The sequence below is a fragment of the Manacus candei genome, unplaced genomic scaffold, assembly GCF_025592945.1.
Source record: "Manacus candei isolate 608988 ecotype Guabito, Panama unplaced genomic scaffold, ASM2559294v1 h1tg000015l, whole genome shotgun sequence".
Classification (NCBI taxonomy): Eukaryota; Metazoa; Chordata; class Aves; order Passeriformes; family Pipridae; genus Manacus; species Manacus candei.
Genome location: NW_026138063.1, coordinates 9,542,411 through 9,559,662, shown reverse-complemented (window position 1 = coordinate 9,559,662; position 17,252 = coordinate 9,542,411). Strand labels below are relative to the sequence as shown.

The following is a 17,252-nucleotide window of genomic DNA, read 5'->3' as shown; positions in this document are numbered from 1 at the left end:
CAAGTGATGACAGATGGTGGACAGGAGGGAAAGCAGCACTTGAAGGGGCCAGAAGGGAATGGGAAGGGCTGTGGACAGGGAACTAGGGAAGTCAGTTGAGTAACTGACCATCTGGGCCAACCAGAACTGCTGCCATCCCTGTCATCAAACCAGTGCCCTGGGATCACTTCAGCTCTTTCCCTATAACCTGCAAATTTCTGCACTGCCAGAGGTCAGTCAGTCCAGGACCTGGAGGTCTGTAACCCTGGACAGTTACTGAGAGAAGGATCTTTGGAAGGGGAAACAGTGTTGTTTTCTGTATCGGAAACAGTCTCAAGCTTCCCAAAGGAGTGGAGGAAGAGCTAAGTTAATTTTATCAGATTTCCTGTTTGTTTGCCTTCCTCCATCATCTGTCTTCAAATCTTTACAGGAATACATGAGTGTAAATCAGTACTGTAGGTCACTAGCCCAGAAAACTGTCTCACTGCTTGACCCATGTGGACTAATCCATATAGGAGGCTGCGCACACCAAACTGGCTCCACTGGTCTGGAACAGCAAAACTACTGTGCCAGATTGTCTGGAAGCTCAGTCAGCCAAAGGTAAAGCTGGGGATCTCCTGCTCTTCAGCCAGATTTTCTAGTAGATTCTTCAAAAGCAAATGTGCTTCTTTGTACTGTAGGGGGCTGGTGGACGGGGTCCTGGAGTGGCTGAAATGGGCAGTACATTGCCAGTTCTTCCACCTCGTGCCGCTCCTGAGCCCTGCCGAGTCGTGGGGAAGCCATCTCTCAACAGGACTGAGCACAGTCTCACTGGATTTACTGTTCCAGCCCTTGAACACAACCAGCTTCACACACATCTTATGATTAAGCTTCTTCAGCGAGTGGCAAGATGACAAGTGGAGTGGGCCAAGGCAGTGAGAGGCACCACCTCTAGCAAGGTTAGTGGAGAGGAGCAGGTGTGGGATGGCAGGGTGGAGGATAAGTGCAGACAAAGGTGGAAAGGAGGCTGAGCAGAAGTGTGTAGGCCCTGGAACCCTGTTTGATACGTTGTGTGGAGTAACAGGCTGGATTATTTATTACAGCTATTGCTTTTGTGAAACCTATTGCTGCCCTAATTTCCCTTCCAGCCCAGTAAACCTGCCAATACTGGATTGTGCTGGAGCAGACCACAGCCAGAGCTACAAGGCACACCAGGATCTGGTTAGGCTCAGCCTGATTTTCAGTAGTTCTCACTTTTTTGCGGTAACATTCTCCTCCATTATTAAATTCAGGGAGTTCAGATGTAGCACAGTGATTTAATTACAAATACTTTCTATTCCAACATAAAAGCACTTTTGGTCCTCAATACAAATTCAATGCTAAGTTTACTGCAGTGTTTACAGGCAGCTCTACTCAACTCCAACATCTGAATCCTTTCCAAAAGTGATTTGCATTCGAGAATTCTGCAGCACCTTGCCTTAACAAAGCTACAGTTGAATTTGGCTGTCACCTCCAGCTGTATGCTCAAACTGTCTTGGTCTTGAGCTGAATCAGTGCCAATGAACAGCTACATTAAGTGATAGATATTTTTGAATTCCTACATCACATTATCATTTATATCTTTTCTTACATTAGGTCACTTACAGTGTGCCCTCCATGGTTATTGTGCTCTTCTTTCCATGATCTGGAGCCATAAAGAACAAATATATCAGATTTTCCAAACTCCTTCCTGAAAACACACTGGTGATTGTTTTCAGCTCAGGATGGATTCCTCGACTAATACTTGTGCAGAAAAAAGGAGACAGAATCTTGATGTCATCACATCAAGGTGAATCTTGAAATAGAGTTTATAAGGATAAAGGGTAGGTGGGAGCAGGAACTGAAACTGGTGAAGAGGATTAGAAAGAAATTGAATGGGGAGCAGGAAATGTGGTATGGATTGTAACGAAAGAAGAAAAGAGCCCAGAGAAAATGAGGAATATCTGAGTGTTTAGATAGCCCCTAGAGGCTGCCTTCCAAAGTCTCTGTGTCCCTCTGCTGTGGAGTTACCAGTGAAACCCACTGGCGAAGTGACTCTCTCATCTCACATTTATACCTCTTCCAAGTAGGATTGATAATGAGCATGTTTCTACATCCTTAAAAATAAAATAAACAACAAAACAAATAACAACAAAACAACTAACAAATCATTTGGCAATATATTATAACCATGATCAGGCTGCAAAGTCACACATTCACATTGCTAGTAAACACCAAACTTAAGTTTCTTTCTTCAGCTTTAGGATGAGTCTTTTTACCTTGTGCGTGGAAAATACTTAACATCAAATTCAAACATGAATTACCCACATTCTAATGTGTTTCCTGGAATTTGGGTGTTGGTTTGGTTTTGTTGTTGTTTTTTTTTATTTGCAACATGTCAACAAATTAAAGTGTCTAAGTTCAGGACACTAAAACCAAAACAGGGCTTTAAAAGGGTGTTTTTCAGAGTCAAATTACATGAGGTTATCAGACCACTCACAGGAATGGAACCTACTCAGCTCTTGCTGAGATCCTCTTGAATTTTACTGAGGACTGAGCATGAGGATGGTTTTGCTTGGCCAGGACAGGGGACACAGCATGTTGGCTTCAGCTGGGAACCTTAGCATCTGGCATCACTTGCTCTCTGACAGGAGAAATTGGTTAAGATCATTGCGAGAATATCTGTGACTTTCACAAAGACCAGACCAAAAGTACTGACGGTCTGGATCATGGCTTGCATCCACTTTCTGAGTAGCTCTGGGATAGACTAATATCAATATCCTGGCTAGTAGAAGGAGGTTTATACATTGAGAGGAAATTCACAGAGGTAAAGGTGGCTGTCTCGTGCTGGTCTGTGACTGCTGCAGCCTAGCGTGGAATGGCACAAACCCTGTATGGGTGGGGCTGCAGGGTACCCCCCAGAATGGGCTCTGTGTTGATCTCTGTCACTCCCTCGGGGAGCTGGAAGGTGAAAGCCCGCAGCAGGTTGGCAAAGAAAATAAAGAGCTCGGTCCTCGCTAGGTGCTCCCCCAAACACACACGGTGCCCTGCAGAGGGAAGAGGGGAAGGATAGTGAGTATCTAGGAATTTTTCAGCTTCATAGTCACTTAGTTCATTCTTGTTGCAAGCAGAGGGTGTTTTTTTTGTTGTCTAAGGACAGGATCATGAAAGCCACAGAATTAGAACTATGTGAATGCCTTCTCAAAAAGATCTGATCCAATGTCATAGCTTAGGAGATACCAAGAGAAAATTTCAATGAAAATCACTAATGTACAAATATAATTTCTTTCTAGACCTGATAGAACATTATTTTCTTGTTACAGGAGATGTTGAGCTCCAGGGTCATACACAAAGAATCTGCCAGCTGCTTGCACATGCTTTCTTAGTGAGTTAACATCAGTGGATCAAAATTACTTGGCATTTGCAGTTGAACGGAGGCTTGGTCACTTCATAGGCAAAGCATGAGGCCGACTATTCCTTTCCCAGGGTTCTTCATTGGCGATGATGGTGTGAGCAGAACAGGTGAATAATACATTCACATTTCAAGATTAGCAGACAAATAAAAGGAAATAAATACCATTTTCATTAAGAAACTGCTGGATGGACATCTAAGTGACTGGTCTGTTATATCAACAGAGAAACTAAAACAAAACCATCAATAGGAACCTTACTGCTATGTGTGATTGCTAACTGTGTGTGCATTGCTATCTTATTTCCTTCTTTGGCAACTGGATTTTCAGTTCTGTAAGAAAGAACTTAATCTTTTGTTTATCAGGATGCATTCTGTTTTTCTTTCATCTTGATCCTTTAAAAGGGATTGCAAGTAACTCCAGTACAAACAAGGCACATTGCTTCTCAGGAATGTAACTACATATAAAGAATACTACAGACAAAACCTGTGTATGACTGCAGCATGCAACCAGCCCAGTTTGAGTGGGATTCCCACCACAGAGTCCTAAGGACAGTTTGGGGTCTGATGGCACAGAAGCCTCTCACTTGGCAGAAACAAGCCAGTACTGTTCTTTAAAAGCAACAAACAGCAGAGATAGATGATGTTATCTGAAGAAATACCATAATCTCACACTTCTATGTTCTTCCTTTTACCTATTGGATCAGTTCAAACTACCAATGCATTTACCTGCTGAGAATGGTAAGAAAGCTTCTCGAGGGATAAAGTTTCCTTCTTTATCCAGAAAATGGCCAGGGTTGAACTGTCGAGGTGTCTCCCATTGCTCAGGGTCATACAGAACAGATCCTATATTTGGTATAACGATGGTGCCCTGCAAAGAAGAAACTGTTGATTCCATTCCAACTACTGGCCTGTCACCCATCAGTTTCTTCCTGACAGAAAAAACTGTTGCTTGTTGTCATTTGGGCAAGTGCCAAGTTGAGCAGAGGTCTCTTGATCAGTGCTTTGGCAAAACAGTTTATCCTCCTAGTCCATCCCCAGCCAAGCAGAGCTGGTGTCTGCAGTTGTGATGATGGGCAGGAGCTCAAGGTTTCCCTGGTAGGGGCCTTATCAGCTGTCTGAGCACCTACACATTAAGTAAAGGACTAATTTGTGTAGCCACAAATAGTAACCCTTCCCCAGGCACCACGTTCCTGAGTTAAATGAAGAATAGTTTATAGACTGAAAATGGGTGACGAAACTGAAATGAAAGATAAATAAATGCCTCTCTGCTGAAGAAAGAACAGAAGCTGAAAATGTGTCTGTACCCTTTTGACAGGGAATCCTAGCAGTGTTGTGTTCCTCACACACAGCCTGGGCAGGCCCACAAAGACAATGTTGCTGAAGCGCTGAATCTCATGGACCACAGCATTTGTGTAGGGCAGTTTTCTCCGGTCCTCATAGCAAATTAACTGGGAAGGACCCAGAACAGCATCCAGCTCCTTCTGCACTTTCTCTGTGGAGAAATATCCACAACTTCAGATGAGAAAATGTATAAAATATTTTAACTGGTCTCTTAGAGCAACAGGAAAATATATTCTTTCAACATAGTACATTAGGTCTATAATTTGTGATTTAATATGTTTTAATGTCTGAGTTTAATATAGGATAATAAAAATATACAGGAAAAACCCACCAACAGTGTGGTCCAGGAACACACTAGAGGGATGTAAGGGGTCCAGTGGTTTGTGAAGAGCACCGGTGTGCTCAGCAAGGAGAGTTGGGTTTGCTGCCTCACAGGAGGGGCAGTGAACATAGGCTGCCATAAATATGAGATGAGACTGTATGGCAAACACCACAAAGCTATGTTAGCATTCCTCATACCTGAATGGTGTCAGGTGCAGACGGGATTCAGAGCTTTGATCTCTGTACCTGCTGCCATCAGTCACCTGCAAACTCTCCACACAGAGCACCTCGCTGACTTGTCACTGCCAAGAGCTAACTTTGGTCTCACTGCAAGTGCCTTCAGCCGCTTGACTTGGTCAGGTCACAGCATGGGTCTCTGACTTTTCTCTCTGCTGCCATTCTTTGTGTTTTCAGAGAGTGAGAGCCACGCTGCAGCTCATCCTATTCAGCCATCATTAACATTTGTAGTACCCACAGCATTTCACAACAAGAATCCCTCTCACCTTGGATATCTGGATTCACGACCATATAGAGCAGTCCCCAGTACAATGTTGTGCTTGAGGTCTCTGATCCACCAAGGAAAAGATCATTTATGACATGGACCAAATTGTCTTCATCATACTTGGGCTTGACCCCTTCTTTTGACTGCAGATGATGATAAAAAGTTGAAGTTAAAGCATAAAAGTTAGGTCAATTTATATGCCCTCTGTGTGAGAGTCCTTATTTCCGCAGCCAGCATGTGCAAAAGAATAGTCAAAATTACAGTTTTTGATGAGTAGTTTAGTAGTTTCTCAAATAGACATGGTAAGTCTGCCTTGCCATCTTTTATGAGGTGGAATATTCTTTCATTTAAAAAAGACAATTCTATGTCTGATGACATAATCATGAAAACTTTAAAGCACAGTACAAGTTTTGCAGTTAGATTAGAGTGTGCTTCTGTGCAAATGCCCTACAGCATGCCACTCTTCAGGCCTTGGTCTCCAATATGCTATCAAAGGGTGCTAGAAAATACCAAAGGAAATCCCATCTGAATAAAAGAATCTCAAGAGAACACCTTGAAAGTAATTTCTTTTCTGAGTTCAGAATAAATGTGAACTGAGGGGGAGAGGTATTTTCTACTGAATAATAAGGGAGTAAAATAAAAATATTTTAGAGAAAAAAAATTAGACAAAACATTTTAAAATAATGCAATAAATACTGCAATAAATCACACCCCTGACACCAGAGGAAGTTGCATCTTTGCCTCTAAAATGCTTATTTTAGCAAATCTTGTCATAGTCAATTCAGATATAAAGTGTAAGATGATGCATCAGCTCCTTTCAGAGCCTCTGAGCCAACACTGTGAGGACATGGCAGCCTGATTAGCTGAAAGATTATGACCAGATATAGAAGCTACATAAACTTCATCTACCCTAGGAAAGAGATGCTTCTTTTACTTCCCAAAAGTACCCCAAAATGACAAACTTTGAAGCAGAAACTGGTACTCTTAGCAGAGCCTCTCTGGCTCATGAGCCACTTCCTACTATGGAAAACAATAGCCTGGGCAGGGAAGAAGATTAATGCTTATTATGGCCCTGTTTGTGAAATTGTTTCCTAAGAATCCAATTAGAATATAGGTGCCAAGCCAACCACGACTCAAACTGTGGGGAAATTAGAGGTAACACAGGGATAATGATTCCCTGCCAAGGGAGGAACCATACAGTTACGTGGCACGAGGACAGCCAGTGTTAGAGCACACACTGAATCCCAAGGAAACCTTGTCCTCTGTTTCAGGGCAATTACCTGTGTATGCATATTTAAATCCATTGTACACATGAGGTGCCTTGGTATAGAAGATGAGGTGGTTTCTACCAAACTTATGTAACCTACAGGAATAAACTGTCTCATATTTACTACAGGATTGAAGTATGCACATGGATATTTATGGAAAGCAGATGATAGCTCATGAGTTCACCCCCTGACATACTGGGCCTTATACTCCATAAATGTGTGATCACACAGAACAAACACTTACTTTCTCCATCTCAGCCAGGTAAAAGTCAATGAAATCCTGTGGCTCAGCTGGTATCCCTCTCTCCACATGTCTTCTGACCTCCTTTCTTGCAAAAGAACTCAGGACATCGTAGCAAGCCAATGCCTTCTTATGAGGCCCAGGGAGACGGCACATCAGCCAAGGGAGGATTTCGTACATCTGCAGGAGTGACACGCAAGAGGTAGTGTGAATTCTCTGTCACTAACAAAGCTACTTTTAGAAACACCAAAAGGCTGAATTGTCCTGTCCAGAAATGTTGATAGCAGAATAAACAAATTAGTATTGCTTTGAGCAGGTTTTTGCCATCACGTAGTAAAACTTTTCTAGTGATTTGACACAATCCCAGGGATCGAGGCAGTTCTGACGACACTCTGCTCATGCCCCTAAGATTTGCAGAAAAGCTTTACTACCACAACAGCATTTTAGTTTGCCTTATTCTGTAAAATTCAAATGTCAATGGAATTTGCCTGGCCGTCCACATTCCCCATTACATGCAGCTTGACCATCTTTAAGGATCTAAACCACAAAGTCTAATTCATGGGGAAAACTTCAAGTGTGCTTCAAGACCCTTCAAGTGCAAAGTTGCCCTATATGGTATGTTGTGGGAAGTACCTAACAAAAAAAATCTTTGACAGAACTTGAATTGTGAGACTGTCAGAGAATGTATGTATTGTTTTTGCAATGTGTGAATTCAGAGCTATTATGAAGTAAGGGGAAAATTCATAATGAATATTTTATTATTTGTGAGGGAGGAAAAAGCAAAGAAAATTTTTAGCATACAATTTGCAGAGTAGTAAAAAGCAGAACAGTGAATTCAATGATACCAATTTTTGGAGGAGAGAAGTAAGTAGAGGTGGGAGGAGAAGCACTGTAGAGTTCATATTTATTACAAACTCCAGTCTCAAATTAGATTTAAAGGTTTCTGTTAATAGTCTTAGAAATGCTGAAGGACTTAAAAACCAGGAGTCAACAGAGAGTCAACCCCTAAACTTGCAAAGAAACAAGAGAGTTCTTAAAAATGTCCTCATGCCAAGGAGGCAGTAATAAGGTCCCCAGGACACCACTTCTCTCCCAACTTGCATTTGCCTGTAGCTCTGTGTTTAGTGAAGAGCCATTTTTGTATCTGCTCTTTCATTTTCTACCTACTTCAGAAAAAAACAGCATATCATTTACTCACCTGATGAAAAAAGCTGCCTGCAAATTTGAATAAATTCTCTGTGGCATGGATCATTTCATGGAAGGTTTTGTCCTCATCAGAGAAGTGATATCCAAAAACTAGAGCACAAATCACATTTGAAATAGAATGGAAAAGAGGGAAAGAAGGATCCACAGGTCTTCCTGCAAACAGAGTAACAGATATTCACTCTCAGTGTTTTCTTCAAGTGTTCCTTATACAGATAGGACAAAGTGTTTTTAGAGATTACATAAAATGTTCTCTTTATACAGCTGGGGCATGAATGGGGACAGAAATTTGGCACTAATATGAATTAATGGAAATAAAACATAGCCTTAGAGCAAAGGACACTGTTAAACTGTTTCCTCTAAAACAATCTCAAACCCCTTTCTGTGAAATAATGTTGTACAACTAAGATCTGTTCCAGGATCTCATATCAAATCTACTGTCCTCGTTGTCTGGAGGAAGACAAGTCACCGAGTGAGAAGAAAGAAATGTCACTCGAGATAACTGCAGGAATTCAGTGACAGATGTTCAAAAATGTCAAATAATTACTTAGGAGGAAAGACTGAATGAACTTGGGAAGGTTTAAGAAGAAGAATAGTTGGACAGGAATCTGCAAAGTATACATAATGAAACTATTACAGCCTCAACTGTGAGCAGTAGATTATCATATCTCTGTCTGATAACTTTTTTAAAGTTATGAGACAGATATCCATAGAAAGTAACTTGGGTAGAAATGATCCTGGCTTGGACTCTAGGGTTAATCTGATTATCCACCGAAGTTCCCTCCCATCTCCTACTTTCTTTGATTCTCTTGCCAGTAGTTACTAAACCAGACAGACTAAAATATCAATGGCACCCAATGTCATTGAAATTACCAAGCTCTGCAATACTCTTCAGTTACCTGTTGCAGGCAGCCCGAGGATGGCTTGGCTGTGCAATTCAGTGGCATCCTGTCATTGTACAATCATGTTATAGACAAACAGTCAGCCCATGGAGGTGGAATCTCAGAAGTTCACAACTTCACTGGGTTTATGAATAGCAATTTTAGAAAGAAATTCCCATTTCTGATTCTATGCTCTATCTGCTCTTAGGCTTTAGTAAGTTTGGATACACCACTGTGGATCTAACCTGGACCGTAGAAGGGGTAGGTAAGTTTGCATACTGAAGATCCAGACTGAAAAGTGCTTGGTTTCTTAGCAGACAGTTACCTTTTAGGTTCATAAAAAACTCCACCAGGTGAGAGGCCTCCTCTTGCACTCGATGCTCCAGGCCTTTCTTTCCCATTCCCAAACTGCGTAGAGTCATTATTCCAAAGCGTCTCTGCTGCTTCCAGGAGCGACCAGTTGCCAATATAATACCTGAGGGTATTCCCTGGCATATTAATATTTGCCACAGACATGCATGATTCATTTAAATATATATTATAAAATGATTGGAATAAAGCAGGGAATACACTGTGATACAAATATCTTTAGGTGAAATTATCGGTAACCAGAAATCGTAGCCAAGCATACCCAAACTATAACTAGGCCACATCGTCTTAATATTGATTGTAGTTCACAACTGAAAAGAGCAGTCTAAGGATTTTCTGACTGCTCCATTTCTTGATGTCTTGAAAAAAAAAAAGAATACCTTAAGATGCCTTTTTAGGAAATCTGCCTTAGCCATAGTCAAGTGATCGTGCTCAGGACAGGAGTAACTGGATGAATTTCCACAGAGTGGAGTACAGGGCAGGGTACGTTTATGAAGGTGTAGATCAATTAATGTGATGGTTGTAGGTTGAGGTGATGAAGGTGAAGGAAAAGTGACATTTGGGCTCTGTTTCTCCTGTGGAAGAGAGAACACTCCACTAATTGTTAAATTGCACTTGTGGTCACCTGAAGAGCTGTGATGGTGAGGCTTTACCTACCTTTAAACAAGGTAGTGTGTCTGCTTTAGTATAGCAAATGCAGGGAAGGGAAGGGAAAAAACTGCAAACTGATGGCATACACCAAGAAGAACAGAGTTTTCCTGTGTCAGAGGCACTCTCATAGTCAAAGGATATTCAAAAAATGTTTAGGAGTGTCTGCAAATACAGCAATGCGAATTCTGAAAGAGGGTTTTATAGGTCTCTTGCTCATGATAGAAAATATTTGGTAACTATAATGTATACAGTTACCAAACAAGCGTTGCATTCACATGATGTACAGCAAAATCGTATGCAGAACAATGGATTAGTCTGTGATGAGGGCAAGATTGCTGAGTTCTGAGCTGGATCATATACATACATCTTGAATACCATGAAAAGGTCGCTTAGAAACAACCTGGAGTGTTTCCCAGGATTGGGAAAACTCACTAAAAAAAGCATCACATCAAATAGTAAGTTATTCTCAAGAAGTAATGGAGGACTTGGACTGTATCTGATGGAAGATCATTCTGAACAGGAGGGCAGAATAATCTGTCAAGTCAACATTCCTGTGCACTGTTTGTGGCAGGAAAATCTCACCTTTTCCTTTGGCCATTGCCCTGAAGAAAGGCGACACCATCCGCCCAGAAACATCATCAGGGTGCGTGGTCATGCCATCCTTCACTGCTTGAAATCCATTCAGTATGATCACTGGGGTCCACCCAAACCACAAAGTATATATGTTACCATGAGTTTTTGCCAGCTGTAAGTGGAAAAGGTGCCAGGAAAGAACAGATGAAGTCCCATATATACATCTCAAACAGACACTGCACCAGTTATTCACCAATGGACAGTTTTGTGCTGAAAATGTCATCCCCGTGCTTATAATTGTAGATAGAAGCAGAAAGAGACTGTTGTTTTGCTGAGAACAGTGCTTTCAGCAGCCAATTTTATTTACTCTGGGGAAAGCGATTTTCTTTTTAAAACATAGCCTGCAGCAACACTGCAGCAAGAGAAAGAAAACTTTGTGCTTTATGTTGCATCACATCCAACCCCAACATTTGAACCTTGTTGATCTGAACAGTCACACTCTGCACGGCTCTGGGGCTCTGTGCCTCCAGTGGTCCCTTCCTTTGCAAAAGGAAACCAGCTGATTAAGCCTGCACTATCTGTGTGCTCCAGGAGAGGACATGGAGCCAGAAACTAGTCAACAGCTATGAAGTGCCAGCAGGCTGCAGCCGAGTCCAGGGTTTCGTCACAGCACTGAGGAGAGCACTCACCACTGGACACAGCAAAGGTATCCAAGCACAGATGGGTGTATGACAGAGGAAATCCAATAATTCATGGAAAAACCTTTGTACAAGTATGGGATTCTGCTCCAGCACACCCACAATGATACAAAAGAGATGGTTCAGTGTCTAAGGTGCCACTAGAATTACATCCAGCTGATCACACCAGTCACTTGCTTCTCCTAATAATTCTTTAGATTCCAGCTTTCCTCTCCCTCTTAGAGCATCACTGCCTGTCTAAGTCTGCTCTGCACTCAATGATCCGTGTGTGGTGTCCTAGGCATACACCTGAATTAGAGGTCTTCTGTAAACCATTAGAAGAATTACTGCAGCTGTCACTAAAAGCAAGTGGCAAACAGATAGCTTTCAGGAGGTGTAGGAAGATGGGGAGTGAATGCCCTTCCTGTACTATAAGCATACATAGACATTCAACATATTGCCCCTTTGTGATCAAATTAGGCAATGCCAGTCAGAATTTTTAAAAATATCACATGTGGACTTATCAGCAGTGCAGAAACATATTTTAGAAAATTGGTATTTCCCAATTTTAATAACAAGCCAGAAACCCTGTCCCCAAGTTTACTTGATTCTTAAGAACATTAGGATTCTCATGAAGATGACATATTCTACACAAGAAGGTGACCCAAATATAGGAATCAAGTTGATCTTTCTATGTCCATACCTTGTCTGTAACTTTCTAAGACTTAAAAGCTTCAGTTTGATTAATAACATATCAGGCTTTTTAAATCTGTGACTAAAAATGACCAATTAATAGCATCTTAAAAGAAATACCTCCATCAGAATATCCCGGTGAAACTGAAAGTTCAGGTGCACCAAGTTTCCAAGCAATGGGAGAGGAGTGGGTCCAGGAGGGAATTGCTTGCAAGCCTTCCGCAGTTTGAAAAACTGAACAATTAACAAAAAAATTATCAGGACTACAAAAGCTTGAGCTATTGTCGGCATTTCTGAGCTGATTTATCAGCTTGTCTGTCAAAAAGAAGGCGCTGGATCTTGGAAAAGGTGATCTTCTTTGTTGTTCCACCAGTTCTGCAGACTGAGTTCTATAAAGTCTCAATTCCCTTCCCTCCCTCTGTCCCTCCCTCTTCGTCGCTGCCTGCCTTTTTCTTGCACCATATATATTTGCCACACTGAGATATATCAAACTGATCCCTAACCAAAAGCACACCTATCTGCTTATAGCAAGCCTTAGAATGGAAATGTGGATAACTTGTACCCAAAGTATTTGTCCAGAAGCTTGTGCTAGGGAACTTCTGGAGCCTATTGGGAGATCGGGATTGGAGTGACACCATGTGAAAACCCTCGTTGACCAGTGGATATGAGACAAGTGAAACTCGGTTTCATCTGCTTCAGGAACTTTAAAAATATATATAGTGGTTCATCTCAGAATCACTGAATTCAGATTATGAGTGTTACACATTGATTATACAGTTACATAGAATACAGTTACAATAGCTCATAGTACATACTTAAAATAGGTTAGATTGGATACATACATATACTTACAATAGGTTAGATTTTCCAGGGGCTTTAGTCACAAACGTTATTTAAATGTGGTTGTAAATTCAGATTTGCCTGCCAGCACACACAGTCCACACAGGCAAAGACAAGAGTACTTGAAGACTAAGGATGCAGTTAGAAGACAAAATTACTACGTGTGATTTCTGAAAAATTGGCCTTAATTGTCCAATCAAACTTTTTTTTCCAGTAAATGGAAAAAATGTTTCATCAAGTGAGCACTCATGATAAGGAGATAGTACTTAAAAACTCGTATTACAATTAAATAATTTAAAAAATCAAAATGTTTAATTTTTTTATATTTAAAGATTAATTAAAAATAAAATTCCTTTTTTTTTTTTTGGTAATACGTAACCAAATTGAAAGCTTCACGTGCCCTGGTTAGTTTTCTACCTTTTGTATCAATTTCAGAATCTAGGATATTATTACCAGTTATCAATAAGTTTACAGGACACATAAAAAAAATCTGTCCTCTGATAATGAAGGGATTCACACTGAATTTGAAGCACAGACAGGGGGAAAGCACTGTGTGCCAATTACCAGAGGATTTGATCTTGCATTTCAAAGAGAGAGTGTTGTCTCTAAAATTTAGATACAAGTCTGAACAAGACATTGCTGTGCCCTCCAACGCAGACAGAAATGTGCTATTTTGCAAACCTGGCAACATGAAGAAAGTCATGTGAATCAGCAATAGCAATTTATCTCTTTCATTTGACCAAACTTTGAAGCTATTGTGGGTTCATACTTGCCTGCATGATACAGTGAGGACAGCATGGGCAAGTAGTCTTTCATGACCTTATCTGTGCCTGTTGTGGGCAGCATGGTGGGATGTAGGCTGAGGTGGGCTCCACAGCTTTGCTGAAACCAGTGCAAGTCAGGTACCATTGCCCATTATGAGGCTGAAATAAGCAAAGCATAAAATCAGAAAAAATTGTTTCTTCAAACCAAAATATCAAGTTTAAAATTTGGAAAGAAAGGAAGAACGTTAGTTTTGTGTGGACAACTGAAGTCAGAAGAAATGCTGAATTACATAAATTTCATTAATAGACTAAATACAATCATTTTTATCTCTTCTCTGTTTGGTCCGTATTACATTGTTTAATTTTAGATGTTTCATGTTGGTGTAATATTTTGACGTCAGTAAATGAATTCACCTCTTTCAGAACATGGGTCAGGTTTAACTGGAATCAAAGCACCAGTGTCAGAAGCAGAATGAAGCCAAATGAGCCAGCCAGGAATTTATCCTGCCAGATGTTACCATTACCTTTCCTTTTGCAGTGTCTTCAGGATGCTCCAACTGTCTGAAACCCAGATGCACGAATAGTTACTTACACCAGTGTCACCTGATGTCACTGGATAAGCTGTACTGAAAACAAAACCAGGCTGAGGGATCTTGTGTTGGTCTGGAGCTCTTCCTGTCTGATGCCTCCTCTTCTGGACAGACTATCAGCAATATTTGCTGTGTTTGTATTTTTGGCAGAAAATTCAGTTTTCCTAAGAGATAGTAACCCAAGTAAAGAGAATTCCAAAGAAGTGGACTCAGAGGCAAACCCAGCAAGTTTTAATGAAAATTATCAGGAAGCCAAAGTTTCAATAAGATTTTTAGTGAACATAAAAGCACACTGTGAAGTAAGTCTCAGCAAGATTAGTGCAACGCTTGCAAAAGTAAAGCTGTGCAGGTAATGTGACAATCAAACAAGCATGGTCCTGAAATCCTTGAGCAAGCAAATGCTTAATTTCAGCTTTGGGACATTGATACTTAAATATGAAGTATAAACTGTAATGCATTTGGCAGGAGGGAATGTCAGGAATTAGTATCTCCAAAGCACAGGAAGTGTTCATACATTGCGCACACAGTAGAAGCCAATTGCCTTGAGTGAGGTTTCAAATAAATAATATTTAGAAATGGAAATTGCACAATATATTGCTACGCTTTCTAACTCCTCACTCACAATTACCTTCAGAAACTTGCAAAATTCACAAGCTGTAATAAGACTAGAAACTGGGAGCATTAAGGCTGGACTTGAGGTGGCACAAGGAGTGAGAAGAAAAACTGTAAGGGACCTTAATATCCAAAATAAAAATGGAAAAAGCAACATAACTGAGACTGGCATCCCTGATCCTAATTGCTGCAAGAATTTTCTTGCAGAGAGATTGCCTAAAGAAGAGTAGCTTGATGTTCTCTGCATGAATTACTGGGAACTGCATGATACTTCTATGTGAGGAATAGTTGGATGAATTTTTCAAAATGCAGGAAAATGCAAAGGACCTGAGATCATCTCCATAATTTCTGCATAACAACTTTGAGGATGCACACAAAATCCCTCAAAGGGTTAAGAAAATCAACAGGAAAAGACAAGTAAAAATATGTTAGAGGATATATTCTAAAGCCTAACAGAAAAAAACAGGTTTCTGTTTTCACAAAAGAGGCTGAAATCAATATTCTGACATTAGAATTCCTCTTCGTAGGCCAGCAGCACTGTGCTATTGCTGCTAGTGAGTAAGTGAGGATGTACAGGCTGTGGGGTAAAAATAGAAGTTCAAAGTCCATAAATACCATCTTTTCAGAAACATCTAAGAGAAGCACCAGGAAAAATATGGCAAAAAACTGTAAAATGCAATGCTGATGTCATGAGCTGGAGCAGTCTATCATCGCAATCTCTTGTCAGTAGTTTCTTCACAGCATTACTAATGACTGCCAGGGAAAAACACAATGCCAAGGCAGTGCTGGCAGAGCACTTTCAAGTTAAGCTAAATAAACAAGCTCAATAAGACACTCCCATAAAGTTTGACAGAAATTAAGCACCCGAATATGTATGTCATAACAGTTTGTCACAAAAAATACACTGAAGTTAAAATCCAGGAGAGTTGCAATTAAAGAGTGAATGTCTGAGAAAACACTGAAAACTTGTACTGACCACAGGTAAAAATTATTTTTATTGACATAGGAATAGGGAAAAGCCAATAGAACAAGGAAAAATAGATATTTAGACACCAAAACAAAAACGCTTCAAAGTTTACATTAATTAGCAAAACTCACATATTAAAAAGCTCTAGGGTGTTGCTGTACATGGGATAAAGGAAATGTTAGAGACAAAATTAGAGCAACACCATTAGCTGATTGCTCATGTTTTTTCATCCCAAGAATGCCCAAAGAAAGCATTTTGTGCTGAAATGTATTCATTATACACTCTTAAAATATCAGAATAGAGAAAACAATCTCTGTCACAAAACAAATGAAAGTTACTTGGTTGGGTTTTTTTGCAATTTGAAAATATTGCAAACCTGGTTGATAAAGCAATAGCATTGAAATTACATTACTGATAATGGTTTTTTGATTACTTTAAACCATTAATTTAAGAAAATCTAAAAATATTGTTTACAAAGCTTGCAAATTTCATGACTGAGAGAACAGTGAAACTCAGGAAGGCAGATCACTGACAGAGGTGGCAACCATTGCATCAGCTGCAGTGCAGTGAGTGGTAAAGCCACACACCATGAAGTAGTTTGTCCCAAGGAAAGTCAGAAGACAGAGAGTTAGATACAATCTCCTGGAGCGCTGCACCGAGAAGTGCAGAAGTCTTGGCATCAAACCTGCCTCATCTACAAACTGGCCAAGGCTTCATGAGGGCCGTAGTCGATCTTGTTGAGTGAAGGAGTAAAAGAGGATTTGGAGGATGTGTACCTTGGTGTGCCTGACCAAGAGACCATAAGCATGTCCAGACACACCAGGGACAGACAAACTCTGAGACAGAACCATGGGCATCTTCCAGGTTAAAGATATTGACCTCAAAATAGCCCCAAATACAGAGCATGGCTCTGAGGATGGTGTTACCCTTCCACTCGAGTCCGAGCAGTCTGAAATGACCTGGTCAATCTGATTTTGTGTTCAGAATAGACATAGTGAGGAGACAGTCATTGTCAACTGAAAGCACCAGCTCCAGGGACTGATTCAACATAGTTACATCTTTTCTGCACAAAAAATGAGAAGATATTTGAAATAGATCTTGGTTTTCTTAGGATAGCTAGATCCAGCTTACTCAGCAGGGAACACTGCAGATGAGGTTTTCACTCTTGCCATGTTCTTCACTGGGTTGGCTGCAGATTGTAAGCTTGGCCATTATGTGCCCAGGAGAACATCGACAGGAACATTGCCCTAAGACCCAAACAACAAAGCATTGAGAAACCCACAATTCCAGAAAAGTCATCCGCAAGAGAAAGCTCAGAGGGAATAAGCACATGGAGAATAAACACAGTTTTAAAGGGATGCAGGTGTATGT

The 17,252-nt window shown here is 40.6% G+C and overlaps 1 protein-coding gene across 1 annotated transcript; it reads right to left on the bottom strand.

Annotated features, from left to right (window-relative positions):
- Positions 1-1,835: 1,835 nt before the first annotated feature.
- On the bottom strand, positions 1,836-12,505 carry LOC127468727 (cytochrome P450 2J6-like). Its single transcript, XM_051782212.1, has 9 exons — positions 12,229-12,505; positions 10,748-10,910; positions 9,471-9,620; positions 8,260-8,420; positions 7,065-7,241; positions 5,554-5,695; positions 4,693-4,880; positions 4,115-4,256; positions 1,836-3,023 (listed from the first exon to the last, which is right to left on the bottom strand). Exons 1-9 carry the CDS (start codon positions 12,397-12,399, stop codon positions 2,845-2,847), a joined length of 1,473 nt encoding a protein of 490 aa, XP_051638172.1. The 5' UTR covers positions 12,400-12,505; the 3' UTR covers positions 1,836-2,844.
- Between the last annotated feature and the right edge of the window lie 4,747 nt (positions 12,506-17,252).

Bases quoted from the DNA above. Each gene is read 5' to 3' on its own strand.
- LOC127468727 (XM_051782212.1), bottom strand. From the start codon at position 12,399: ATGCCGACAATAGCTCAAGCTTTTGTAGTCCTGATAATTTTTTTGTTA. The intron at 10,911-12,228 runs GTATTTCTTTTA...TTCCACTTACAG, and splicing joins ACCGGGATATTCTGATGGAG to CTGGCAAAAACTCATGGTAA. The intron at 7,242-8,259 runs GTGAGTAAATGA...TCACTCCTGCAG, and splicing joins CAGGCAGCTTTTTTCATCAG to ATGTACGAAATCCTCCCTTG.